The 27,696-nt window shown below is 41.3% G+C and overlaps 2 protein-coding genes across 2 annotated transcripts; both read left to right on the top strand.

Moving 5' to 3' along the window:
• Nucleotides 1–1,157: 1,157 nt before the first annotated feature.
• LOC308282691 (C-reactive protein-like) lies at nucleotides 1,158–8,844 on the top strand (the record flags this gene model as incomplete). The annotated part of the gene is made up of 6 exons (XM_080723080.1): nucleotides 1,158–1,202; nucleotides 2,858–2,921; nucleotides 3,875–4,091; nucleotides 4,738–5,041; nucleotides 7,038–7,237; nucleotides 8,838–8,844. 6 exons carry the CDS (start codon nucleotides 1,158–1,160, stop codon nucleotides 8,842–8,844), a joined length of 837 nt encoding a protein of 278 aa, XP_080579206.1.
• A 6,872-nt stretch (nucleotides 8,845–15,716) lies between these two features.
• On the top strand, nucleotides 15,717–17,368 carry LOC308282689 (nuclear factor 7, ovary-like; the record flags this gene model as incomplete). Its single annotated transcript, XM_080723078.1, has 1 exon — nucleotides 15,717–17,368. The coding sequence occupies exon 1, from the start codon at nucleotides 15,929–15,931 to the stop codon at nucleotides 17,366–17,368; it is 1,440 nt and encodes a 479-aa protein (XP_080579204.1). The 5' UTR covers nucleotides 15,717–15,928.
• Nucleotides 17,369–27,696: the final 10,328 nt, after the last annotated feature.

Here is a 27,696-nt window from a genome sequence, read left to right as displayed (position 1 = left end):
GCAAGGTTTGTTTTAATCACTAACCAGGAATGCCCAGGAATATTTATTTTATCCATGTTTAACTCAGAGTGTAGGAATGTGAGCAAATGGACCCATTCTGCTACATTTGGTTACATTTGAACACTCTGATTTAAAGTTATACCATGTAACTTTTTTTATAAAACAAATCTTAAAATTGTCCTAACTGTTAAATCGCTAAAGTTTTAGAACCCCCACTCCGTTATTTTCAGCTTCTAAAGCCTTCTCTTTATATGTTTTCTATGAGCCGTGAGGGGGGGAGAATTTCGCGGCAAAATTGCGTCATCACACTACCGGCCAATCACAGCGAGGGTTATACACTGCCGGCCAATCACAGCGCATCTTGGAGTGGGGTCGCTAGGGCGGCCATATTTGTAGTCTCCCGTGTGTTTCTATACTCGGGTGCACGGTAATGGGTGAAGGAGTGTATCTCCGGAATGGCTGAACGCACAGCAACCAGGGACCCCTCAAAAGATAGATCTCGGCGAGGTGGAGGCAGACGCGGGGGTGTGAGAACCGAAAAACGGACGAAAGACGCGGACGCGACCGAGGTTTGCTATAGAGCTACTGACCACAAGTTGAGCAACTTACATAGTATAGCTTTAAATGAAAAACGAGCTTTTAGCACCGTTTCACATTATTTGGTTGTCAAGCCCTTCAGCTGGACAGTGAGACCCTAACCTCTGTATAATTAACAGCTGACAGACCTGCATAGCCACACTTAAATAAGTGAAATAAAAATAAAAATACTTTATTCACACTTTTAGAGCCAATCTGTAGTGATAATATGGCCATACCTAACAATGGATACCAAAAAAAGTTAAAGATGTGAGTGTTTTTTTGTATTCTAATGAAACAATTACAGCCCTATAAGCCCAGCCCCTAAACAAAAACTTAAGGCGTGATGACACACGCCAATGCTATTTAATAATCCACGAGGTCAGAATGACTGACAGGTGCCTGTGTCAATGTGTTTTGGCACACCATCCTGTGTCTTCTGTGAGGAAGAAGCCCAACAAACCCACGGTTAGACCTTTAGGAGGGCCATTCAAGCCGCAAGCGGAGCCTGCAGCACCACTGTTGCCTAGGTGGAGCTTGCTGTACCATTGCAGCTCAAGAATCCACCACTCCTGAGTGAAATGTCTGGTACTGGATTCTGGTGCAACACACAGGTCCTGGACCTGGTGAGAGCAGGAGTGGACCTGATGAAACGTAGGAGGGGCCCAGACAGGAGTCAATCCACAGAGCCTAGTACTTCCAAGCACCAGATTTCCTCTCCCAGTCTCGGCAGAGTAGTTCCGGAGTGGTGGAGTGCGTGGCCCTTTCTTTCCCTAGTGGGACTGATCGTAGGTAACTACTGGGACGTAAAGCCCCTATCAGAGTCTGCGGTGAACAGCCTACCACTGCAAATGTATAATCCACCTAAAGTGAGAAAACAAGTGGAGGCCATCATAGTCAGTCACGCTGAAGTCCTATCACTGTGACTGACTGGTCTAGATCGACCAATCAGTGAACGGGGTGATGGGCCGATCTGTCTGAAAGTAAAAACAGAGAGATGTGTCGGGTGGCGAGTAATGACGTAACGTTGTAGTTTTATGACTTAATTTAAGGTTTTAAGACTACACCGCGGTGGATAGCTTATCACCGCGGTGCCTACTATGATAGGGGCTTAAGTCGGGACTTGATCAACCCCGGCTGTGTCACCCGAGTGAGGGATATGATGTTGCAAGACCCGAAACCTCAATGAGCTTGGGCTACATCACTGAGGATACGTCCCAGGTGCATCCATGAGATTTTCTTTCTTTTTTTTTTTCGTTATGAAGAGTGAAAACTGGCTGTGAAAAGTGGACTGAGTAATTGTGAAAAGTGTGCTCAGTAACTAATCAAATGGCAGGTTTGGGAATTCTGCGGGTGTGGTGACTTAGTCAAATTAAGCTTAGGCCAACATGGCGATGAGCCCTGGTTATTTTCATCCCCTGTGCCTTTCATCACCTTTCATTTCGTCATCAATTCAATCATTAACAGAATCAACAGACTAATGTGTATTTGTGCCGGGGGGTTGCAGCCTCTGATAAAGTGCATGTTTGACGTCACAATTTGCCTATCAAATCAAGTACAGTGGACTGTATACAAAGTAGCCTCAAGCCAAAGCTAATACCTTTAATGGATAGACTGTTGTTGGCTGCTCATAGAAATAGCTGGGCTGATGTAGCTAAATGTCCGGTAAATGGGCCCTCCCCCACCCACCCATGCACGCGCACACACACACACACACACACACACACACACACACACACACACACACACACACGCACACACATACCGGTACACACAGCGTCAGAGGGGGCACACCGCTTATGACTGCAGGTGTCATTGCTTATGTGAAATGGGAGGAGTTTGGAAAATGACTTATACAAATCCAGGCTGTTGGCTTTTAATCAACAGAAGGACCTTGATGGTACAGTATGTATGAAATAATAATAGTAATAATAAATGATAATTTATGTATTTATTTTGACAAATGTGGGTATTGAAAGATTGAGAGGACAGCTGAATACAGCAATTCACAAATTAGGGAGACACTCTTATCCAGAGCGTGAAATATTGTTATTAATATTGGGATATTGGGATAAGAAATTGGAATAAGCAGAGTAAACATGAGCACAGTTTTTAAAAAATATATTTTCGTGTATTTTGTAACTTCAAGCACATGGTTACTTTGTTTCCGAAATGAATAAACTTGATAATAAAATGCTTATCAAAATCAAATACATTTCTCAGACCAGTATTTTGTATTAGTATTGTGATTTGTAATTTGTATTTTCCCATCTCTGTTTAGGCTGTGGACAACATGAAGATTTTGGCAGCTCTTTTCCTCCTCGCCTACCCTCTGCAAGCAGCAGGTACGTTCTCAGACTTAACATGTGTTCAAATAATGTTGTTTCTGGGGTAAACACAACGGATGCTACCTTCAGATAGGTTATATCAGGCCCACAATGTTCAGCTTCACAACATTTATTTGGTGTCTCCCCACCAAAGGCCCATTTTAAAAAAAATGTGAAAAGTGTTAGATCTACTATTTTCACAATTTCTTCAACAACAACAACAGTGCTTGGATATTTGTTTGTCATTTGTATTTGTTTGCCTCCGGTCTCAATTGGGGTCCTTTTTTAGCTCATAGAACATTAAATGACAGACAAATAAAACACAGTAGGCTGCAATGCAGAAAATATCACAAAAAAACTGTTGTAGAATAGAAAATAAATTGTATTTACAGTAAAAAGGTCAGGGAGGGCTAAGGATAGGCTTAGTCTTTTTGCCAGTTTCAAGTAGCAGCCGCCTGTAAGTGACATTTCAGAGCGGTTTAAAGGAGGGTAGGGATTTACACTCCTTTAAGGCCTTCGGTAGGGCGTTCCACATTTTTACGGCATAGCAGGAGAACGAAGTCAACCCATTGTTTGAGCCAAATCTGGGTTGGACGTGATCTGTGGATCTGCCTCTGGTGTTGTAATTGTAAACATCCTTGACATTTGGAAGTATTTTGTCAGGTACATGTGTATCTTAGTGGTGTAGTGTATCTTGTACACCAGGCCCATTGCAAGATGATGTATTTTATCAGCTACCGTGAACCACCCCACACTTAAAAGGTGCTCAGCAGTAAGGTGAGCCCTAAAAGGAAGGTTAAGCAGAACCCTTATCAGTTTGTTTTGGGCTAATGACCTATGATCTGAATAATCGTTCTAAAACATTCTCTCACCGGGCTGACTTCTAGCCGGCACCCTTGGAGGTCCCTGGACCACACTTTGAGACCTGCTGTGGTAAAATAAATCTGAAACACTGAAAAATCTCTTTTCAGGGTGTTGTGGGGGTCTTTCGGGCAGGTCACTGGTATTCAGTGAAGCGTCAGCTGACAGCTATGTTGAGATGACACCTGAGAAGCCAATGAACCTGACAGCCTTCACTCTGTGCATGCGTCTGGCCACAGAGCTGAGCGGCAAGAGAGAGATCATTCTGTTTGCATACCGTACACAACAAAGGGACGAACTCAATGTGTGGCGTGATTCGGATGGCAGGTATAGCTTGCTTTACGTTTCTATCTTTCTTTCTTTCTTTCTTTCTTTCTTTCTTTCTTTCTTTCTTGTAATGATAGTGAGATACCCCTCCAGATCCAATGTTAACTGACTTAACCTTTGCACATGTCTGTGGGTTTTATAATCCCATGACTAGGCAAAGAAGGAATAGCTCAGCTGGATTTCGGATTCGGACGTTTCAAGATGGTGCCCTCACCACTGGCATCACTGTTAATGATGATGTTGCCAGAAATGCTGGTCCCTGATTCGGCTACGGGCTTAAACACACACAGCTATACCAACCTAGTCCTACCTATACGTACATACATACACAGACGAACATAGTACTTGCACGCTTTGCTGGCGCAAGTAAATAGCAGGGCCAAATCTTTGTCCCAGCCCAGCCCTTTTTACAAAATTTTCGGCAAATGTAAATTGTGTTCTCTCTCTCTCTCTCTCTCTCTCTCTCTCTCTCTCTCTCTCTCTCTGTCTCTCTCTCTCTGTGTGTGTGTGTGTGTGTGTGTGTGTGTGTGTGTGTGTGTGTGTGTGTGCGTGCGCGTGCGTGCGTGCGTGCGTGCGTGCGTGCGTGCGTGCGTGCGTGTGTGTGTGTGTGTGTGTGCCTTAGATTGGCCCTCTTCCTAGCTTCTAGTTCAGATGGTGCCTATTTCCAGCTCCCTCAACTTGGGGCCCTTCAAACCCACCTGTGTGTGACCTGGAACTCCACTTCAGGTCTGACTGCATTCTACATGGACGGCAAGAGAAGCCTCAGTAAGATCTACAAGAAGGGCCACAAGATGCTACCCGGGGGCCGGGTTATCATCGGCCAAGATCCTGACAAACTGCTTGGTTCTTTCGATATCAACCAGAGCTTTGTGGGAGAGATCAGTGACATCAATATGTGGGACTATGTCCTTTGTCCTGACACTGTCAAGGCTTTGTACGCCGGACAGCGGGTGACGAGAGGCAACATTTTTGACTGGGACACCATAGTGCTCAAAACTACTGGTCGGGTTATGGTGTTTGATTATAGTGCTCAAAACTAATAGCCGGGTTTGCGGATCGATAACGAGATACCTTTAATTGGTTAAATATTTACAAAACCCACAGACACACTAACCACTATCAAATTCACTTTCAAAACAATAAAATATATGTAAATATATAGGGAAAGGGCAGGGGATTGTTTCGCCGTTTTGTGTTGTTTGTAACGTAACGCTTGCATCAACCTAAACCATCCACGTTTTCTCTTTGATGTGTTGGGAAGCCTTGTCTGTACAGTATGTTCGTCTGTACGTAGATGTATTAAACGTGCATTGTTAATTAAAATTAACAATGCACCCATTCAAGCCTCCTTCAACTGGACAGTGAGACCGGAGACCCTGCATTAACGGTTAAGTGACAGACCTGCATAGCCACACTTAAGTAAAAGTAGAGATGTTTTACTAGTGTAGCACTGGCCCTTTAAGGGCAGAGTGCATATGGGCTGGCCAGGATTCGAGGCCTTCTGTTTGGCCAGAAGCCTGAGCCAGAGTGTTTGGTGAGGACCTGGAGGCACAAGCAGTGCAGCATAGCATTTGGTAAGACATCTTTAAGTTAATGTAGAGGCTTTGATAATTCATATGCTGGGGACATAGTTTAATTAGTTACAGAGTTGCCAGGTTGCTGGTTGAAACGTATGGAAGCATAAACCTGACATAATTCAAATGAAATGGCAAATGCGAAAATTAAATTGAAATAACAGAATTGCTTTTTAATTTTCAGGAAATGCACGCATTTTTGGAGACAAAAATGAATGTAAAATGCAATAGCGTTTACATTTTCCATATATAGGTGCTCATTCTATGACAAATTTGACAAAATAAAAATTATAAATAAAAGATCATTTGAATTTTATTTTTAAAAAAATGACCGCTAATTTGTTGACAATATTAAAATGAAAATGCAATTTTGAAAATGAAAATGAAATAGAGAAATGCTTTTTAATCTTCAGACAATGAAAGCATTTTTTGAGACAAAAATTAATGTATAATGCAATAGCATTTCCATTTAATAAAAGGTCATTTGATTTAACATTTTCAATAAAGGCCACGCTAAATAATTGACAATATTAAAATGAAAAAGCTACTTTGAAAATGTAATTTAAATAAGGGTAATGCTTTTTATTTTTAAGCTAATAGATGCATCTTTTGAGACACAAATTAATGTATAATTCAATAGCATTTACATTTCATCTCCATGTGTGCTCATTCTATGACAGATTGTAAAAGCAAATGCAAATCACATTTGCGATTTCATTTTCCAATTGTAGCCGCTCAAAACATGACAGAATTCAAATGGTCCTTTGGCTAAAGTGATGGCGCAGGAAAGTGATGTCATAGGAGTAATCCTTCAACACAGGAGCTTCGACGTTTCAGAATAAAAGCTCATCTCCATTGCCTGAATCTTTCTAAGTGTTTAGAAATATTTCGGCCCGGGGACCTGGTGATACCAGCCGGGAGCTCCAGGGGCAAGAGGCCGGCCCCGCTCGGCTCACGGCCGACCCGCGGACCCCCTGGAGCTCCGGGGACCCCCGCGGACCCCCCGGCGCCGTTCCGATTTTCTGCCCAGCTATGTTAACTGCAGGAGGGCCAAAATTTTTTGCAGGGAATCCGGGACTTTGACCGGCCGGACCCCTCCAGGGGGGTCCGCGGATCCCCGCAAAATTGACGGCACCGCCTGGTGGCGCCGCCCGGTACTGCAGCGCATTTAAAACCCCACAGCTCGGGCTAGGAGCGACCGACCGACGCGGGACCGGTACCCACGCGTCCAGCTCGGTGCCCCGGAGCCGGGGGACCGGGGTCTCCCGGGGGTCCCCAGCCGCCCGCACGGCTGTTGAGCTGCGGCCTTTAGAGTTTTGCGAGCTTGAGGAGCTGCTATAGATGGGTGTTTTTCGGTGTTGTTTGGGCCCAGGGGGTCCCCCGGGCGGCGTGGCGGGGCCAGGGCGTTCGGCGGGCGGCCGGGGACCCCCGGGAGCCCCCGGTCCTCTGCGGGGGTCCGGGGACCACCCGGGGACCCCCTGGAGGCGGTGGAACGGCTGCTTTCGGATTTCTTGGGCCGGCGCGGGGGTCCGGGGGGGCCCCCGGCTCCGGGACACCGAGCCGGACGCGTGGGTACTATTCCCGCGTCGGTCGGTCGCTCCTAGCCCGAGCTGTGGGGTTTTAAGTGTGCTGCAGTACCGGGCGGTGCCACCAGGCGGCTCCGTCAATTTTGTGGGGGTCGGGTTAGGGAGTGGTCCGGCTGGTCAAAGTCCCGGATTCCCCGCAAAAGAATTTGGCCCTCCTGCAGTTAACATAGCTGGGCAGAAAATCGGAACGGCGACGGGGGTCCGCGGGGGTCCCTGGAGCTTCCGGCTGGTATCACCAGGTCCCCGGGCCGAAATATTTCTAAACACTTAGAAAAATTCAGGCAATGGAGATGAGCTTTTATTCTGAAACATCGAAGCTCCTGTGTTGAAGGATTACTCCTATGACATCACTTTCCTGCGCCATCACTTTAGCCAAAGGACCATTTGAATTCTGTCATGTTTTGAGCGGCTACAATTGGAAAATGAAATCGCAAATGTGATTTGCATTTGCTTTTACAATCTGTCATAGAATGAGCACACATGGAGATGAAATGTAAATGCTATTGAATTATACATTCATTTGTGTCTCAAAAGATGCATCCATTAGCTTAAAAATAAAAAGCATTACCCTTATTTAAATTACATTTTCAAAGTAGCTTTTTCATTTTAATATTGTCAATTATTTAGAGTGGCCTTTATTGAAGATGTTAAATCAAATGACCTTTTATTAAATGGAAATGCTATTGCATTATACATTAATTTTTGTCTCAAAAAATGCTTTCATTGTCTGAAGATTAAAAAGCATTTCTCTATTTCATTTTCATTTTCAAAATTGCATTTTCATTTTAATATTGTCAACAAATTAGCGGTCATTTTTTAAAAAATAAAATTCAAATGATCTTTTATTTATCATTTTAAATTTGTCATAGAATGAGCACCTGTATATGGAAAATGTAAACGCCATTGCATTTTACATTCATTTTTGTCTCCAAAAATGCGTGCATTTCCTGAAAATGAAAAAGCAATTATGTTATATCAATTTAATTTTCGCATTTGCCATTTCATTTTAATTATGTCAGGTTTATGCTTCCATAGTAACGGGGACTGAAGATTGCCTGAGCCAGCAAAGAGTAGGGGAATGGTTTTTAAGAGGGTTTTTAATATGGGGACAATGTTGTCAATGTAATTATTCTCTGTGAGCCTCTAGGTCTTGGTTTAACCAGATCCACAGCTACTTCTGTGGCTGTGCTTATCCAGTGAGAGCTGTACATACAGTATATAATTGAGGGGTAATGTTTTGGAGTTTGTATCTCATATAATCTACATTTTGTATAATGATGAATGAATTTCTCTATTGACCAGATTTATTATTATCTATTGTAGGAGGACACCAAACTTTTCCTGTTTTTCCCACGTGACATAATATTGTTAGTTGTGACTGGGTTTTATAATGAGGTTATCTGTCGGCTATGTGCCATATAGTATTGTGTTGAGGAGACAAAATGCATACTGGGCCATTCTTTAATATGATTTGATGTATTTGTTTGCTGATGTGTCTATTTAGTTTAGAGGCCCCAGTAGGCCCTAAGTTGCATTTAAGTTTGTGTTGTGGTTGAGCATATGGTGTGGTGTGGTGTGGTCTTCAGATTATGATGGAAGATTGGGAGCGAGTTTGCAGTTATGATTGCATAATGCAGTACGTTTCACCAGTGTTTGAAATAAACTTGTAATCTAAATAGCTAATATTTTTGAAGCATACATTCACTACTAACTGATACAGTCCCGCCCCCTTCAGACTGTTTTAAAGAAAGACCACATGACCTATACTGTAGCATAATGTAATATTTCGGTGCGTGACATGACACCTTTATGTATGCATCCTTTCTTTGTCCATCCCCTGACTGTATTCTTAAGACATTCCTTCACCAATAGATGGCAGCAAACCACCGAGCATTTTTCTATCTTGAGGGTAACCAGGTATTATGTGTTTCTCATGTGACCCGAGCACAACACACTACTCATTTATTTTTCAGCAGGAAGGGTTTACATCAGGGGTCTTCAACGTTTTCAGGCCAAGGACACCTTAGTTGAGAGAGAGATGAAGCAGGGACCCCCACAACCTGTTCCATATAGTTTCATCGTTTCATCGTTTTGACACAATCATCAGTGTATTTTGGGTTCATGTAAATGTGTGTTTTCAGATATTTAACCACTTGAGCCATCATTACCTAATAAACGTGACCTTTTACTCTGTACTTAGTCTGCTCTTTTCCCCCTCTACTCCAAACCTCTTTGCCGAAAATAGCAGATCAACAAGCTCATAACGCCTCGCATGAGGCATTGTAAGCTTGTAGATCTGCTATTTTTGGCTACAGTTCTCAGAATATGGACATGAGGGTTCAAGTTGCTAATATAAAAAGGATTGGAAGATTTGGAGGACACCCTGTATTAACTCTGAGGACCCCCTAGGGGTCCCGGACCCCCTGTTGAAGAACCCTGGTTTACATTATGATAAGGGCATATGTACTGAAATAGCAGATTTACGTATAAGCTCATAACGCGCCCCATCGCGGTGTGTAGAGAGTGTGTAGATCGGCTATTCTAGATATTTGTAAAACAGAGCTTAAATCTTTAATTCATGGTGTACTTTTGTAAGTTCAGCAGGTTTTGTTTCGGATCATGAGCTGGAAATGTTTGGGAACCCCTAAGATAAACACAAATAAAGGGACCTTTTTACAATTGGCATGCCGAAAATAGTATGTATACAAGCTTACAACACGCCACATTGTGGCACGTGGCACATCTGCTGTTGTCATCAAAGAGATTTGGTGAGAGGGGTAAAAGGAGAGGCCCAAGTATAGAACCCTGGGGAACCCCGATCAATGAATTATATATATCGGGTTTAAATGGTTAAAACTCTTTGCCCTGCAGGTCTGAATGAGATTCTATTGATTAGTTGTATTTAAAACGTTTACACATCAACTAGACTATTATGACATAACTCCTAATTATTGTGTTCTCCCTGCTGCTTTTGAAGCATATTGATGATGTATTATTCATTAATATCCTATATGCTGTCAGTTCATTATTCCACCGGCGTATTCATTGAAATTGTCACATATTATTTTTTTTTTCTTGGCTCTGTACTCAGTATGTGGTGATTAAAAACCCTGCCTCTATACTGTAAATAGGACTAGGTTTGTGTCCTATCTTCTTGACAGCAGACTGGAGAAGGTTTAAAAAAATAAAAAATAACCAAAACTATTCTTTATTTCACGCCACACCTTTTTTTGCATTCCGCTAATATGAAATGAGATGATCTACAAGTAGATTTGTTATTTTTGGATATATTATTGTTGTTCCCCAGTCGGTCCTAGCCTGGAAACCAGACGAATCTGCCATTACAAAAACAAATTGCCGGCTTCTGATTTGGTCTGGCACCTCTGAAGTAGTGATGGAACAATCAGGGCCCACTGCCCAGTATCCAAATATGGGGCAGGTTTATCACCAGAACCATTTCTTTTAATCCACCACTATTGGAAATACTGGTTCCACACAGAGATTCCAACGCAAGTGATATTAGTCTGACCAGGCCTGTCAGTTCTTGTTGAGTTAAATGTTTAGTGTTGCATAACGTCAGTTCATGATTGTGATGTCTTCTATATTTCACATGTATTCAAACACCAAATCATGGGTTTTGAACACTACGGTACATGCCTTGATGTCCTGCAATTTGGGTTCTCGGCATACCATGCAGTAGTTATGTGACACATGCAGGGACTCCAGGTTGAAAGGGGTTAAGTGTGTCTGTGGGTTTCATTTAACAATTGAGAGCTTGTATCTAAATTAACACCTACATTGGATCCATTGGAACATAGGTTATTTTGTCCATTTCCAGAAATGGAATGGTTTTGAGCATACAGTACAAGGTTTCCACCGGACAGCGACAATACAAACATACTGTACTGAATCCTGTTAAAGATGACTTGGCCTTCGGCAATGCTGTAAAAACTCTTTATCACAACATAATATCATTAAGTGATTGTATGGTTGTGATTAGCTGGAGGCCATACATAATACTACACATTAGTCAGAAGGCTGCTCAGCCAAATTCTCAAGGGCTGTTCATAATATTCACACTTTCACAGATACTGGTTGAATCTTTTCCATTGTGTGAGTTTGCGTTTCCTCTGCCCGAGGCAGCTATGTCGTTCCCTGCAGTCTCATCAGCCCAGCATCTCACATTGCACACCAATGCTTTCAATGTGAAACTTATTCCTATCACATATCATATCTTGCACAGTTTTTCATGTTGATGTCACAGACTGCTGCTTTAGTACAATTGCTGCTATAGTATATGCAAGTGTTTTCTGCATTTCAAGTTCATTCAAGTGGCGTTCCCTTATTGCACATTCATGCCTCATTAAAGTAGTAAGTAAAGCCCTGCTTCATCATACAAGGCTGTCGCACAAAAGTAATGAAAACAGCCAATCTACAAGCACACAACACCTCGCACCGCGAGGCGTTGTGTGCTTGTAGATCTGCTGTTTTCACTAGTTTAGTTCATTTTTAACATGATAAATACAAACGAATGGTCTTGGACTTACAAGGTTTCCACCCGACAACGACGATATGCTTTCTCTTTGCCATTATTGGCATCAACACAATGTATGTAAAAAACAGGCTGCTGAGGAAATTTTTCTCTCTAGCTGAAGTTAAAATGGACAGTCCTGAAGGTGGTTGAGCAGGGGTCGAAGCCCTCTCTAAAGCATCATGCATAATACATAACGACCACAGGTCGACGCAAGAAATGGAGGGGGAGAGAGATTTCTTCCGTTTGGTCCGTTTGATGTCCGTTCTTTCTCCCTGTCCATACTTCTCCGTATGATTACATGAGTACACCTCTAAACTGAACTTTTGGGTCCACATGCGATTTAGCTGAGCCCCCCTCAAAGACCCCTGGTGCCGATGTTGAGAACCACTGATCTTAGTGTACTTAGAACCCCTCAGCTCCTTCTTGAGCTAGTGGGGATGAGCTCTACATTCAGCCACAGCACAGTATAAAGCACAGAATGGTCAGCAAGTCATGCCAGTAAGGGTTCTAATGAGCAATGGGTTTAACCTGATAGGACGCAGAAATCCACTCTAGAACTTTTACTTGCAGAATTCAGGGCATAAATATATATGTTAACACTTTGTCATAGGGGACACATTTATACACGTAACTGCTTAATTAATGATTAACTCAAATTGTGTATGAATGTGGCCCTCACACACTAACTTAATATCCAGCACTGTACACACACAAAGGACATGGTCTAAAAGTCTCTCGAGCTCCTCACCAAACCAGGCTCAGCCGGTCCTCACAGAACGGAACAATCAGACTCTTCTAGCCACAGAGAAGAGGAGATTGGCTGAGGGATAGGACTCATGGAGGGAGGCACATATTCACACTCTTTAACATTGAAAACAATGTCTGCAATACTAGCATATTTAACAACTAATTCCCACCAAATTTAATGCATACAGTGACATACAGTATACTGTAATTGTGGAATGGGTCCAAACAGTCATAATGCTGCTGGGTAGGAGACTGCTAGTACAACTATGGAAGTCAGCTCACCTACCATCAAGTTTAGATTGGCGTACTTACTAATAAGAACAGCATCATATAAACAGATATCCTTTTCTATGAAGGGCAGAAAGGACCAGTTCCATCTGAAGTGGGAGAGATTCCTTTCCTATGCTAATGGCTTATAACGACAATTACAGACTACTGGCTAGCCTCCCTGACACAGTATACTGCTTGCTCAAACGTGTCTCAAATATATGGACTGCATATCCCATATATCATGTGTTTATTGTATTGATTGTATTGTTGAGTAAGTATTCTGTAAGTATTTGTGTTTGCACTGCTCAAGGCAGCTATGACGTTCTCTGCAGTCTCATCAGGCCAGCATCTCACACTGTACACTGATGCTTTCCATGTGAAACTTCTTATTACACACTGAGTAGCATGGTCCAATGCTAGGTATCGTGCACGTTTTTCATGTTGATGTGACTACTACTGAGACTGCTGCTTTGGTACAAAACACTATGTACTGTTACTGTTGCTGCTATAGTACAGTATATACAATTGTTTATCTATCTTTCCCTTATCGCACATTAAGCTACATTTTTACATACAGCACTCTTTCTCTTTGCCATTATTTCAACACAATAGATACCAGCAGACATTCTGGCTGAATAATGCTGTCTGTGTCTCAATAACTGGAGTTAAAATGGACAGTCGTGGTTGGGGAGGTTTCCCCTAAGACAGTGACTCTCAACCTTTGAATTTCACAGACCCTTTGGTTGGTGTGATACGCATTAAGCCACGGACCACCTTGTTGATATAATTTTTATCTCTGGGACCCAATCTACATTGTGAAATCACCAGTGTTCAATATACAAAACCATTTGCACACTCTCAGAGTCAGAGTTGTATGCCCATAAGGGTCCATTTGGTTTCTAACGTTCATTTAGTTATAACCCCCACCCAGGACAACAACATGCAATTTAATTGAACCCCCTCAAAGATCCCTAGAACCCGATGTTGAGAACCGCTCTGAGTGTACTTATAGAGCTCCTTAGCTCCTTCTCAGGCTCTACATTCAGCCACAGTCTCATCCCTCCTCTGCACACAATAGCACTCACAGGGTGTCAGCAAGTCATGTCAAGGGTTTTAATGAGAAATGGGTTATTTCTGCCTGAATCCACTCTGCAGTCTGCAACTCTTACTTGTATTCCGAAAAGCCCTAATCTAGGATTCGGGAAAAGTGTGCCTATAGGAAATTTGTCCTGGACATAATATGTATGAATGTGCCCCTTCATACAGACAGACTATAAGGACAATGTATGACAATGCATATGCCTATGTGTACAGTCTATCAACAGTGAAAGGGAGCATGGATAACATGAGAAGGGAGTAAACCTTGCTCCACACCCTATCTCGCTGCTGTTGGTGGAAACCTTGTATGTCCAAAACAGTCAATTTTTTTAATAATTTCTTTGGTACCTTTTAAACTAGTGAAAATCACAGATTTACAAGCTCACAACACATTGCAATGCAACACATTGTGGGCTTGTAGATGTGCTATTTTACAACATTCTTGTATGAGGCATTATGGGGCATTAATTTATGAAAATACATAAAAAGTTGGAATGTGGAGATACAAGGTTTCTGTGCAATGGCAACAATTTACTGATATCTGCTGCGTGTTGCTTCAGTGGTGTGCAAAGAATAGAGTGACACAGACAAACTATAGGCCTACTAATACTTTCACTTTCCCATGTTCCAACCCTGCTATCTACTCTGTTGGAGAACAATGTTAAACCTGCTTTATAAAGATAGGTTAGGATCCACATAATCAAAAAGCATAATTTATTGTTTCCCAGACAGTACAGTAAGTCTGCTGTCATGCCATAATGCCACAGTTTTGTTGCAAAAAGTTAAAGCTAGTTGCTCTGCTGACAGCCAAGCCCAACAGCAATGGCCAGGTAGATTGACTGCCAATCTGTGTTCTCTGTTTCTCCATGATTGAAAGACCTTTTATTTTTACATTTTTCAACCATTATCCCCTTGCTCAGGGGATAAATTGAATCTTGACCCTCAGCTAAAATGTGTTGTCAGATCCTGTGTCTAGGTGAGACATGGCCTTTGACACAATCTAAATGTCTCTATAGAAGAGCAGGGTTATATTATATTAACAAAGTAAAAATGTGTTTATTAAAAAGGTTGCGTAGTGCCGCTGTAAGCCCCTTAAATATTAATACAAATATAACAAAAATAATAAGTATAATAATAATACTTTATTTAGTATGCACATTTCATTTTGTGTCAGTCTGATGGTCATACTTTTACTGTCTAAGATCAAAGTTATTATATTACACTAGTAAATTACACCTGATCTCCACTATAATACAATCACAAAACCGCTTTAGTCATCTGTGCAACTGTTACTATAGATTGTGAGGATATAATAATCCTGTGCAAATGTAAATGTGTAAATGTAAATTAGAAATAAATGTGCATGTTGCTAACCTGTTTCCCATAAATACCCTGAGATGAGGAAATCACACCACGTGTCTGTCTGATGACCTGAAGCACAAACAACATGAGGGAGTTTCCTGTGTGTGTGTGTGTGTGTGTGTGTGTGTGTGTGTGTGTGTGTGTGTGTGTGTGTGTGTGTGTGTGTGTGTGTGTGTGTGTGTGTGTGTGTGTGTGTGTGTGTGTGTGTGTGTGTGTGTGTGTGTGTGTGTGTGTGTGTGTGTGTAGGTGTGTAGGTGTGTGTGTGTGTGTGGCGTCAGCAAAGTGAACCTTGTAAACTTGTGGTTATACAGGTTGTAAGGCTCCACCCCTTACCAGGAAACAGAAACGTATACTCCTCACTGACGAAACACACACAGAGACAGACGATAAGATACACACTCAAATCAAACTCACTACTTCCAGGGAGGGAGGACAGCCTGTCTTTCCACTACAGGAGGGAACACTGATCCCAGACCACTGGAACCTGCTGATGAGTTGACTAATGGACTTTAACCAGAATCTGGATTCACTGTGAAACTAGTTCCTTCAGGGAACATTCTGGAAGAGGGGAGTGTTACCACTGACTGGCTGACATTCTGGAAGACCACTGACTGGCTGATTTCCTGGCTTGGGCAGAGTGTTAGTAGCTTCACTCATAGAGACAAAATGGCCTCAAACACATTTCGCTCAGATGAGGATTATTCCTGTCCTGTGTGTTGTGACATCTTTAAAGATCCTGTTCTCCTGCCATGTAGCCACAGCTTCTGTAAAGCCTGTGTGCAGGAATGGTGGAGAGGGAAGGTAATAAAGGAATGTCCAGTTTGTAAGGAAAGACATTCAGTGGATCCACCCAGAAACCTGGCTCTGAAGAACCTGTGTGAGGCCTTCATACGGGAGAGACAACAGAGCGCTCCAACCTCAGGGCCTGAGGTTCTTTGCAGTCAGCATGCTAAAAAACTCATACTGTTCTGTCTGGAATGTCAACAGCCAGCGTGTGTTGTGTGTCGAGATTCTAAGGGTATTTTTTTTAAGAAACACAACAACCACAGTTTCATACCCATTGATATAGCAGCATTTGGTCACAAGTTGGAAGTCCAGAAATCACTGAAGCCTTTACAGGAGAAAGTGAAGGTCTTTAATAAATGTAAAACAGACTATGATCAAACAGCAGGACACATTAAATTCCTGGCTCAGCACACAGAGATGAAGATGAAGGAACAATTTAAGAAGTTTCACAAGTTTCTACAAGAGGAAGAGGAGGCCAGGATCAAAGCACTGAGGGAGGAAGAGCAGCAGAAGAGTCAGATGATGAAGAAGAAGATTGAGGGTCTGCACAGAGACATATTATGCCTTTCATACACAATCAGAGCCCTAGAGGAGGATCTGAGAGCTGAAGACATCTCATTCCTGCAGAACCACAAGACCACAATGGAAAGACTCCAGCTCACACTGCAGGACCCACAGCCGATCTCAGGAGCACTGATAAACGTGGCCAAACACCTGGACAACCTGACCTTCAGAGTCTGGAACAAGATGAAGGACATTGTCTCCTACACTCCTGTCATTCTGGACCCCAACACTGCCCATCCAGGACTGATCCTGTCTGACGATCTGACCAGTGTGAGATGTGGACCGATACAGCAGCTCCCTGACAACCCAGAGAGGTTTGACACAAGGTACCGTGTCCTGGGTTCTGAGGGCTTTAACTCAGGGACTCACAGCTGGGACGTTGAGGTTGGAAACAATCCAAACTGGACAGTAGGTGTGTTGGCAGGGTCTCTTCAGAGGAAGGAAACCGGACGCTTCGGGAGTGTATCATCCGGGGTTCAGAGTTGGGGAATAGAGTTAAATAAAGGTAAATACACGTCAGTCGACTCATCAGGGTCACGCACCATTCTCTCAGTGAGAGGGAAACCCCAGAAGATCACAGTCCAGCTGAACTGGAATGAAGGAAAGCTGTCATTCTCTGATGGTTCTCCTATACACACCTTCACACACACTTTCACTGAAAAACTCTATCCATTCTTTGGCACAGATCATACTCTCCCTCTGAAGATTTTACCAGGGAAACCACCAACCACTGAGCGATCATGCGTCATACAGTGAACTCTCAAAGTAGTTGAGAAATGAAAATCACTTGTCTTGGAATTGATTACATTTAGTTTGACTCCACATATGAATATTGTGAAAATAATGGCTCCTGAACGTTGCGAGTAATTTGTTTTAAATCTTTCTTATTGTTTGACAATTTGGCCACGGTTTGACCATTTTTTATAGTATAGTTTGTTGATTACTTTTGATGCAGTAATGGTCTTTTGTATTTTCTTTCTTTCATTTTTTAGGTATTGAAAAGGTCTTAAAAGTCTTAAAATGTCACTTCAATGTCATCTGGGGACCCCTACAAATAAATAAACACCCACATACAATACATACATAAAAATAATAATGTGGGGACATCCCAACCTCAGTTTGAGAACCGCTGAAATAACACAGCTCCTCCACATTTATGACAAAGTCTGACATTTTGTATGGTCGTTATGTGATATGATGAATATGATGAGAGGTTTTATGAAACCACAATTGGTGAGGTAGACCATAACCCGGCAGTCACTTGACTCACTGATAATACAATGATAACATATAATAAAATAGTAAAATAGGTTACTTTGTGTAGCTCAATAGATGTCTAGAGGTATTGTTGATCTAAAGGTCAATTTATACCAAGTCACATGAGCATTCTGAATGAGTTTTTAAGTATTGAATGATATTACTCAGTTAAGACTATGTAATTTTATTTGATGGTAACCAGATAAATACAATGAAATGACAAAACAGGGTAACATTTACATTGATATCAATAAATCCAGCAAGTACAACAAATCTAATTCTTGGCTCACTGGTAAAGTCCTTGCCCACCACCACAGAGGCTGTGGATTCGAATCCGTGGTGTATCCGGGCTTTATCGAGTGTCTACATTTCTGTGACAACACAGGCGTGTGAGGAAGAATTAATTGACATAAGGACTAAATTGGGGGAAAAAAGGGTTAAAAATTAATGGCTACTCTAAATTAAAAATATAATATTCAAATCCATGAATAATTCACTGACAGTTTTTTCTTTTTATCCCATGATTTTTGTAACCCATTTTTTCCTCACCCATGTGTCAATTGTCTAATGTAATCATGGGTGCTACACTCCCTCTGCCAACCTGGGGAGAGCAACTGATGTAAATTTAAAGCTGCAGGACACATTGACAACACGTTCTATGACCAGGCTGATATACTGTAAAGCCCTATTTTGTCATATCAGATTAGCATGTATTAAAGATCATGGAAAACTGCTGCCTCTGCTCTACAGTGCATATAATTAGTAATCTACAAAGAGGTTTATGTTCATCAAATTCACTCAGATATCTCTGTGACAGTGACTGTGTACACAATGCTGTACCCCCTCCAACTGTATACTGTATATGTTCCCCAGTTTCAACTGTTTCAATTTTATTTTTGACACTTGCTTTGGCAATGTAAATGTTTTCTCATTCCAATAAAGTCATTTGAATTGAAACTGAATTGCATTGACTGTCTGTCAGGTTCAGGGCTGTCAAACCTTTGGTGTGAGAAGAAACCTTTTTGTGTAACTGTCACCCTCCCTGGGTTATGGTTATGCCCTACATGTCTCTGTACATGACACTGGACAGTAGTACAGGATTGTTTTTGTCACAGCTTCTGTCTGTTACTAGTAACACAATCCTCTATTTAATTTGTTTGTATTGTTTTAGTACAAACACAAATAAACACACAAGACCACACACACATGGTTGCATTTGTAGTCCTACACCAGCCATTTTGAGGACCAACATAGGTGTTTTGATTAACGTAGAACATTGTTTCTATGCCAATCAGACAAATTGAACACCTGTGTTGGTCCTCAATATGGCCAATTTAGGACTACAAATGCAACCCATGAATACAGTATATTGAAAATGAACACTACAAAACACCTCATGTATGATGCTGCATAAACTCATGCAGGAAACACTGAACTCACATGGTCAGTTTCCATGAGCATCTCGGCCACAAGCTACAAGTAGCCCTTCTCTTTTGTTTTATGAAACAACTTAGCTCATTAGACCTGCAGGCCGATTTTAAAAACGCCTTCAAAATCGAAAAAAGGGTAAAGTAATTTATTTGAATAAACCCAAAATGTATTTTACCCCTAGTAGCAAATGAGGACAAGTGTCTATCTCTCAAACATGTAAAAAATGGTCAATTTGGGCCTTACTATTGAGCCACATTTTATGAAATAAAAATTGAATACTTCATCCTTTAATGAATTTGGACAATAATGTCATACCCAAAAATTGGGGGTATGACATGTTTACATTTACTTTCCTCTCTTTTCCAATTATGCCACCCTCTGGCACCGCCTGGTGGCCCCAGCCCCCACTTGGAAAACCACTGCCTTGTGCCACAGTTCCAGATGATGCTAAATATAGAATAGTTTATTAACACAAAAAGTGGTTTGTGATCTAATGATGGTAGTGGTCCTCTGTCGGCAGCATATAGCCTCAAGTCCTCCCTCTGTTGGAGCTGGTAAGATGCAACATACAAGCTGCAGAGCTCGTGTCTCCAGGACCGTTGTGGAGCAAATAGCTGTTAAATGTCCTGTGGAGCTTTGGCTTTTTAAAGCCAATGTCTCCAAGCCCTCCAGGCCAGGCCTGTATCATCATGACAGTGCTTGTTACATGCTGGGGCACTGCAGCACGTTTTTGTGCCAAAAACAAAACAAAAACAAATAACCTTTTTACAGCGTGCCCTTCAATCTAGCCGGAGCCAAGTCATCTTTAACATGGATTCACAAACATTTTCCTTAATTCCTCCAAAACCGCCTAGGATTCATGTGACATTATGTCATAGAAGACTGATGTGACAGGCTGGCCACATGAAGTCCAAGATCTGTGTATCCCGAAATCTATACGTGATTAAAAATGTCTTTCTAACTGTCAATATGTTTTAACCTCCCTTTTTTAATACCCAATGCCATCCTTAATTGGATCATCAAATATTCAAATAGTCAAATAACCCATACCCAAATATAGTCAAAATATAATTCATAATGTATGCATTCATAGAACCATATTCATTATACAGTCATTTGACCCCAGGGGCTGCATGCTTAATCATCAGGATCAGGGGTTCCCAAACGTTTTCACTTAAGAAGAATTTGGTATATTTTCAGGACTCAAACTTATAAAACGTTGCAGAAACCTCTTATCTCCATATTCTAACTTTATGTGGGTTTCTTTTTCCCCGTAAGTTTGCCTACTTGATCATACTACAGCACCACACAAAAGCATCAAAAGTAGCAGATCCACAAGCTCGGAAACAAAACGCTAAGCAACACATTTCGAGCTTGTAGATCTGCTATTTTCAAGGCAAGTTTATTTGTATAGCAGTATCACAGCACTTTAAAGTTAAGGGCATTAATACAGTTTACTGTGCACATGCAAAAGAATATAGAAGATTTAAAAGAACAGAGCAGTTGTGGGAGTTTGTTGTTCATGAAAACTAAACTCGTCCCAAATGATCTGAGGAGTCTGGATGGTTCATAAAACAAAGTGCATTATCGTTTCAAAATATCATATCAGATTCCAGTCCAACTGAGTTCAGTGCCTTTATTGTGCCAACGAGGGAATACGCTATTAAAAACAGCACAACAACAAATACAAGTCACACTATACAATCTACAGTATAAGCACTAGACCAGGCGGTTTGGATGACATCGGCCATTATTTTACTTTTTTGATCACATAAATATTGGCAATTATTGTGAGCAGATTTGTGCTGACTTCCTTCATTTGGGCATGTGTTATACTGTAGGTGAAAAACTTTCAAACATTTTCAAAAGTGTTGCTTCATCAGATGCTATGTGTATGGTTTCCGAATAGACGGCCAAATACGTATCATTGTTGCGACCGTAGGTCGCAGATTAGAATGTAAACGGTCACAGCTTGTCCGTATGCCTATGTATGTCACGCCTGACACTGTGGTTCTATGGGTTTGTCGCTCTGACATCATGCTCTGATGTCACTGTGATGTCAGGGGAACCACTCTTAACAGAATGGGTTTGCCGCTGTGACATCACGCTCTGCCTTCACTGTGATGTCACACTAACAGAATCACTTTTATGCCCATATATGGATTTCCCTGATGTCATCAATATTAAGCCCATATCTAACAGGACTTCATATGGGAATGCCCATATATGGAGGCCACATCGGCCACATACCACACTCCATATATGGCCAAGACAGATGGCCAAGACAGCCCATATCTGTGTGGCTGGTTCTACAGACAGGGATCTCCATGTATGGGCAAAAAAGGGTATGATGTCAGATGTCTAGACATCATAGGACTTTCACATAACAAATAACTGAGTAAGCATGTTTGGGCTCTCACAGCATAATCTCCATATACAGTACATGGATCTCCATATATGGGTAACAGGGGTCTCCATTATGGGTAACTGGTCCGACATACATCACTGGCCAGATGGCCATGTTGCCCTGAGGCGTCTCATTCTTACATTGAATGGCTTGTCAGCAACTTATGATGCTGTGATGATCATCTTAATAAACTCTGTCATTCCTGCATCCTTGTGGAACATATATATTTTCCCATTAACAGAGGTTTTAGTTGTTTTCATTTGTAAGTACTGTCCTTTTTAATTATTCTTGTGTTGTATTTTTTTTTCTTTTTCTTTTTTTAACTTTATTTACCATGGGGAGGTTTAGAGACACAAGAGGGCATCAGAGGACGCTTGCTTTTCACCAAGCTGCTGTATTTGAGTAAGTTGGGAGGGAGCACATGTCATTTGAACAATGCCAAGGACACTGGCACACTGTGGCACAGGTCACTTTGCCCGTTTATATGCACAAAGACGTTTACAAGGTTCATAACTCAGGCGTAAGAATAACCTTCAAGCGCCACTGTAGGACAGGGGTAAAATCTGTCCGTGGCAAGACTTGGCCTTGTCCGTGGCACATTATATTATTTTGATCATAAGACCCAGTTACTGCACGTCAGTCTCCAGGTTTTCTTCAGAATATGACGATGATTTGCTATGACACTATGGCACAGTCCACTAGGACTTACTTACTATACTTTCCTCTTCGTCCCGGGTGGGACATAAGGCCGCAATCATACACTGCCACTGAGCCCTGTCTCGGGCTTTGGCCTGCGCTTCGTCCCATGAGAGACCCATCTCCTTCAGCTCCGTCATCACCGTCCTTCGCCAGGTGTTCTTTGGTCTGCCTCTCTTTCTTTTCCCAATTGGGGTCCATCTCAAGGCAACTTTGGATAACCGTTCATTGGGCATCCTCAATACATGACCGAGCCATCTTAACCTGCGTCTCTTTATCTCAAGAGACATTATGCCAGCTACCGGCCTTCTTATAGAGTTCCTCATTTGAGATTTTATTTGGCCAAAAGATGTTGCAGATTCTGCGTAAGCAACTATTGTGGAAGACATCTACCTTTTTTCATATCCTCTTTTGTTACTCTCCAGCACTCAGAGCCACATAGCAGGAGGTTGGTTCTCAATTGTTTTAAATCTTTGTGTTGGTCATTTCGTACCAATGTTCCAAAAAAATAGATCTTTAACAAAATGTCCACCACAAGCCAACACGTCCATGACCCCTGCTGTAAGATTATTAATAACTAGAAAAATATTGTTCCTTCGAAACAATTGTGGGCTCGCTTCAAGCCAGAAAACAATGGCTATAAAAGCACAAAATGTCAATATCGCAGGCAGTGCTCTCTTTGACGTTACTGACGTCAAAGATTGGTCCATTTTGTTCCAAAAATGTGTTGTGCAAAAGTTGACCCGCTGGTGGCGCTATAACAGGCCAATGTGAGAAGGTTGGTATCCGTTCCTTGACCTATTGGGAATGTGCTTGCAAGATTTCACGCACATCCCAGGCTGTGTTCATGATTTGAGGTGTTTTTGGCTTTGGCCACTTTATCGCTGCTTGCAGCTATATTTATTATTATTATTTTATTATTTTATTGTATGCACTTCATAGGCATGTTAGATAAAGGTCCTTAGATTGCGTGTAGAATGTTTCATGCAAATTGCTAAAAAGAAATCCTAGAATAAAAACGGTTTTAAGCGTTTCACAAACTGCTCAAAATGATATAGCGCCCCCCTTTGGCCAATTGGGGTATGATTGGTTTTAGTGATATTTGGAATAACACTCTACATCTTTGCCAAATGCCATGAACATGCTACTTTGTATGTATGATTTAGAGGCAGAAGAATAATTTGCATAAAAATGCAATATTCATTGAATTATTTAAAAAAGCATGTTTCAATTTTAAAGAAATCCAATCTGACAGATCTTTAGATATCGGTCCAAAGTTCACGTAAAAAAAGTGTTGTGCACGTGACGCGAAAATTTCAGAATAAAAGCGGGTTTACGCGTTTTACAAACTGCTCAAATTGGCGGAAAATCTAAGGGCGGAGCTTACTTAACAACGACACAGATGTCTTCCGCTTGAGTCAAAGCACGCGTGTAACAAGTTGCATGTCTTCAAACGAAACGAGTCAAGACTTATGTCCATTTGAAGTTTGAATTTTCAAACGCTTCGTATAGCGCCCCCCTTTGGCCAATTGGAATAAGATTGGTTTCAGGGATATTTGGACTAACCCTCTACATGTTTGCCAAATGCCATGAAAGTAACACTTTGCATGTTTGATTTAGAGGCAGAATAATAATTTGCATAAAACCGCAATATGAATTGAATTATTAAAAATTAATGGTTTAACGTACAAACTTCTCACCACATAGACTGTATAGGTATTGGTCCAAAGTCCATGTGAAAAAAGTTTTGTGCGCTTAACTCAAAAATCCCAGGAGGAGATAGATTTTTACTGTATTTCATATAATTCAAAATTGTGGGAGACCTAAAGGTCAGAGGTCAAAAGTCAGAGGGTAAAAGTTGTTCGGCATGAGGAGACGCATACGTGTATACAGGTTTCATGGCTGTATGTATAACACAGCATGAGCTATACCTGTTCAAAGATCGTACTTTCGAAGGCTTCCTACAGCGCCACCATTTGGCCGATTGCTGTAAAAAGTAATAGCACACTTCCCCACTGTAAGCTGAACACATTGATGTTTTTATTTTCATTTTCTCACTAAGTATGTAGGAGTAGAAAGGAACCGAAAATCCCGTCTACTTACTAGATAAATAAATAAATAAACTAGAAAAATATTGTTCCTTCGAAACAATTGTGGGCTCGCTTCAAGCCGGAAAACAATGGCTATAAAAGTACAAAATGTCAAGATCGCAGGCAGTGCTCTCTTTGACATTACTGACGTCAATGATTGGTCCATTTTGTTCCAAAAATGTGTTGTGCAAAAGTTGACCCGCTGGTGGCGCTATAACAGGCCAATGTAAGAAGGGTGGTATCTGTTCCTTGACCTATTGGGAATGTGCTTGCAAGATTTCACGCACATTGCAGGCTGTGTTCATGATTTGAGGTGTTTTTGGCTTTGGCCACTTTATCGCTGCTTGCAGCTATATTCATTATTATAATTTTTTTGTGTGTGTGCACTTCATAGGCATATTAGATAAAGGTCCTTAGATTGTGTGTAGAATGTTTCATGCAAATTGCAAAAAAAAAATCCTAACGGGTTTAAGCGTTTCACAAACTGCTCAAAATGATATAGCGCCCCCCTTTGGCCAATTGGGGTAAGATTGGTTTTAGTGATATTTGGACTAACACTCTACATCTTTGCCAAATGCCATGAACATGTTACTTTGCATGTATGATTTAGAGGCAGAAGAATAATTTGCATAAAACTGCAATATTCATTGAATTTATTTAAAAAAGCATGTTTCAATTTTAAAGAAATCCGATCTGACAGATCTTTAGATATCGGTCCAAAGTTCACGTAAAAAAAGTTTTGTGCACGTGGAGCGAAAATTCCAGAATAAAAGCGGGTTTACGCGTTTTACAAACTGCTCAATATGGCGGAAAATCGAAGGGCGGAGCTTACTTAACAACGACACAGATGTCTTCCGCTCGAGTCAAAGCACGCGTGTAACAAGTTGCATGTCTTCAAACAAAACGAGTCATGACTTATGCCCGTTTGAAGTTTGAATTTTCAAACGCTTCGTATAGCGCCCCCCTTTGGCCGATTGGAATAAAATTGGTTTCAGTGATACTTTGACTAACCCTCCACATCTTTGCCAAATGCCATGAACGTGTAACTTTGCATGTATGATTTAGAGGCCGAAGAATAATTTGCATAAAACCGCAATATTGATTGAATCATTAAAAAAATATATTTCACTTTAAAAGAAATCCGCCGAGACTAGTTTGACCGTATTGGTCCAAAGTTCATGTGAAAAAAGTTTTGTGCGCGTAACGCAAAAATCCCAGGAGGAGATAGATTTTTACTGTTTTTTATATAATTCAAAATTCTGGGGGATCTAAAGGTCAGAGGTCAAAAGTCAGAGCGTAAAAGTTGTTCGGCATGAGGAGACGCATAGGTGTATACAGGTTTCATGACTGTACGTATAACAGAGCATGAGCTCTATATGTTCAAAGTTCGCACTTTCGAAGGCTTCCTACAGCGCCACCATTTGGCCGATTGCTGTAAAAAATAATAGCACACTTCGCCACTGTAAGCTGAACACATTGATGTTTTTATTTTCATTTTCTGTCTAAGTATGTAGGAGTAGAAAGGAACCGAAGTTTTGAGGAGAACTTGATATGACGGTTAGATATTGTCACTAGAAAAATATTGTTCCTTCGAAACAATTGTGGGCTCGCTTCAAGCCAGAAAACAATGGCTATAAAAGCACAAAACGTCAAGATCGCAGGCAGTGCTCTCTTTGACGTTACTGACGTCAAAGATTGGTCCGTTTTGTTCCAAAAATGTGTTGTGCAAAAGTTGACCCGCTGGTGGCGCTATAACAGGCCAATGTGAGAAGGTTGGTATCTGTTCCTTGACCTATTGGGAATGTGCTTGCAAGATTTCACGCACATCCCAGGCTGTGTTCATGATTTGAGGTGTTTTTGGCTTTGGACACTTTATCGCTGCTTGCAGCTATATTTATTATTAATATTTTATCATTTTTTTGTGTGCACTTCATAGGCATGTTAGATAAAGGTCCTTAGATTGCGTGTAGAATGTTTCATGCAAATTGCAAAAAAAATCCTAGAATAAAAACGGGTTTAAGCGTTTTACAAACTGCTCAAAATTATATAGCGCCCCCCTTTGGCCATTTGGGGTAAGATTGGTTTCAGTGATATTTGAACTAACCCTCTACACTATTTTGTCATGAAAATGTGACTTTGCTTGTATGTTTTAGAGGCAGAAGAATAATTTGCATAAAAATGCAATATTGTTTGAATTATTTAAAAAAGCATGTTTCAATGTTAAAGAAATCCGATCTGACAGATCTTTAGATATCGGTCCAAAGTTCACGTAAAAAAAGTTTTGTGCACCTGACGCGAAAATTCCAGAATAAAAGCGGGTTTACGCGTTTTACAAACTGCTCAAAGTGGCGGAAAATCGAAGGGCGGAGCTTACTTAACAACAACACAGATGTCTTCCGCTTGAGTCAAAGCACGCGTGTAACAAGTTGCATGTCTTCAAATGAAACGAGTCATGACTTATGCCCGTTTGAAGTTTGAATTTTCAAACGCTTCGTATAGCGCCCCCCTTTGGCCGATTGGAATAAAATTGGTTTCAGTGATACTTTGACTAACCCTCTACATCTTTGCCAAATGCCATGAACGTGTAACTTTGCATGTATGATTTAGAGACCGAAGAATAATTTGCATAAAACCGCAATATTGATTGAATTATTAAAAAATTATATTTCACTTTAAAAAAAATCTGGTTGATCAATCTCACCGTATTGGTCCAAAGTTCATGTGAAAAAAGTTTCGTGCGCGTAACAAAAAAAACCCAGGAGGAGATAGATTTTTACTGTTTTTCATATTATTCCGAATTGTGGGAGACCTAAAGGTCAGAGGTCAAAAGTTAGAGGGTAAAAGTTGTTCGGCATGAGGAGACGCATACGTGTATACAGGTTTCATGCCTGTACCTCAAACACAGCATGAGCTATACCTGTTCAAAGATCGCACTTTCGAAGGCTTCCTACAGCGCCACCATTTGGCCGATTGCTATAAAAAATAATAGCGCACTTCGCCACTGTAAACTGAACACATTGATGTTTTTATTTTCATTTTCTCACTAAGTATGTAGGAGTAGAAAGGAACCGAAGTTCCCGTCTACTGTCTGACTGACTGACTGACTGATAGATAAATAATGACAATATCTAAAGTGTGCTCGCCTTATAGGCGAGCCCACAACTAGAAAAATATTGTTCCTTCGAAACAATTGTGGGCTCGCT

Source organism: Nannobrachium achirus (assembly GCF_963921795.1).
Source record: "Nannobrachium achirus genome assembly, chromosome: 4".
In the NCBI taxonomy this organism is placed as follows: Eukaryota; Metazoa; Chordata; class Actinopteri; order Myctophiformes; family Myctophidae; genus Nannobrachium; species Nannobrachium achirus.
Note: the sequence above shows the minus strand (reverse complement) of the source record. Positions and strands in the feature narration are given on the sequence as shown.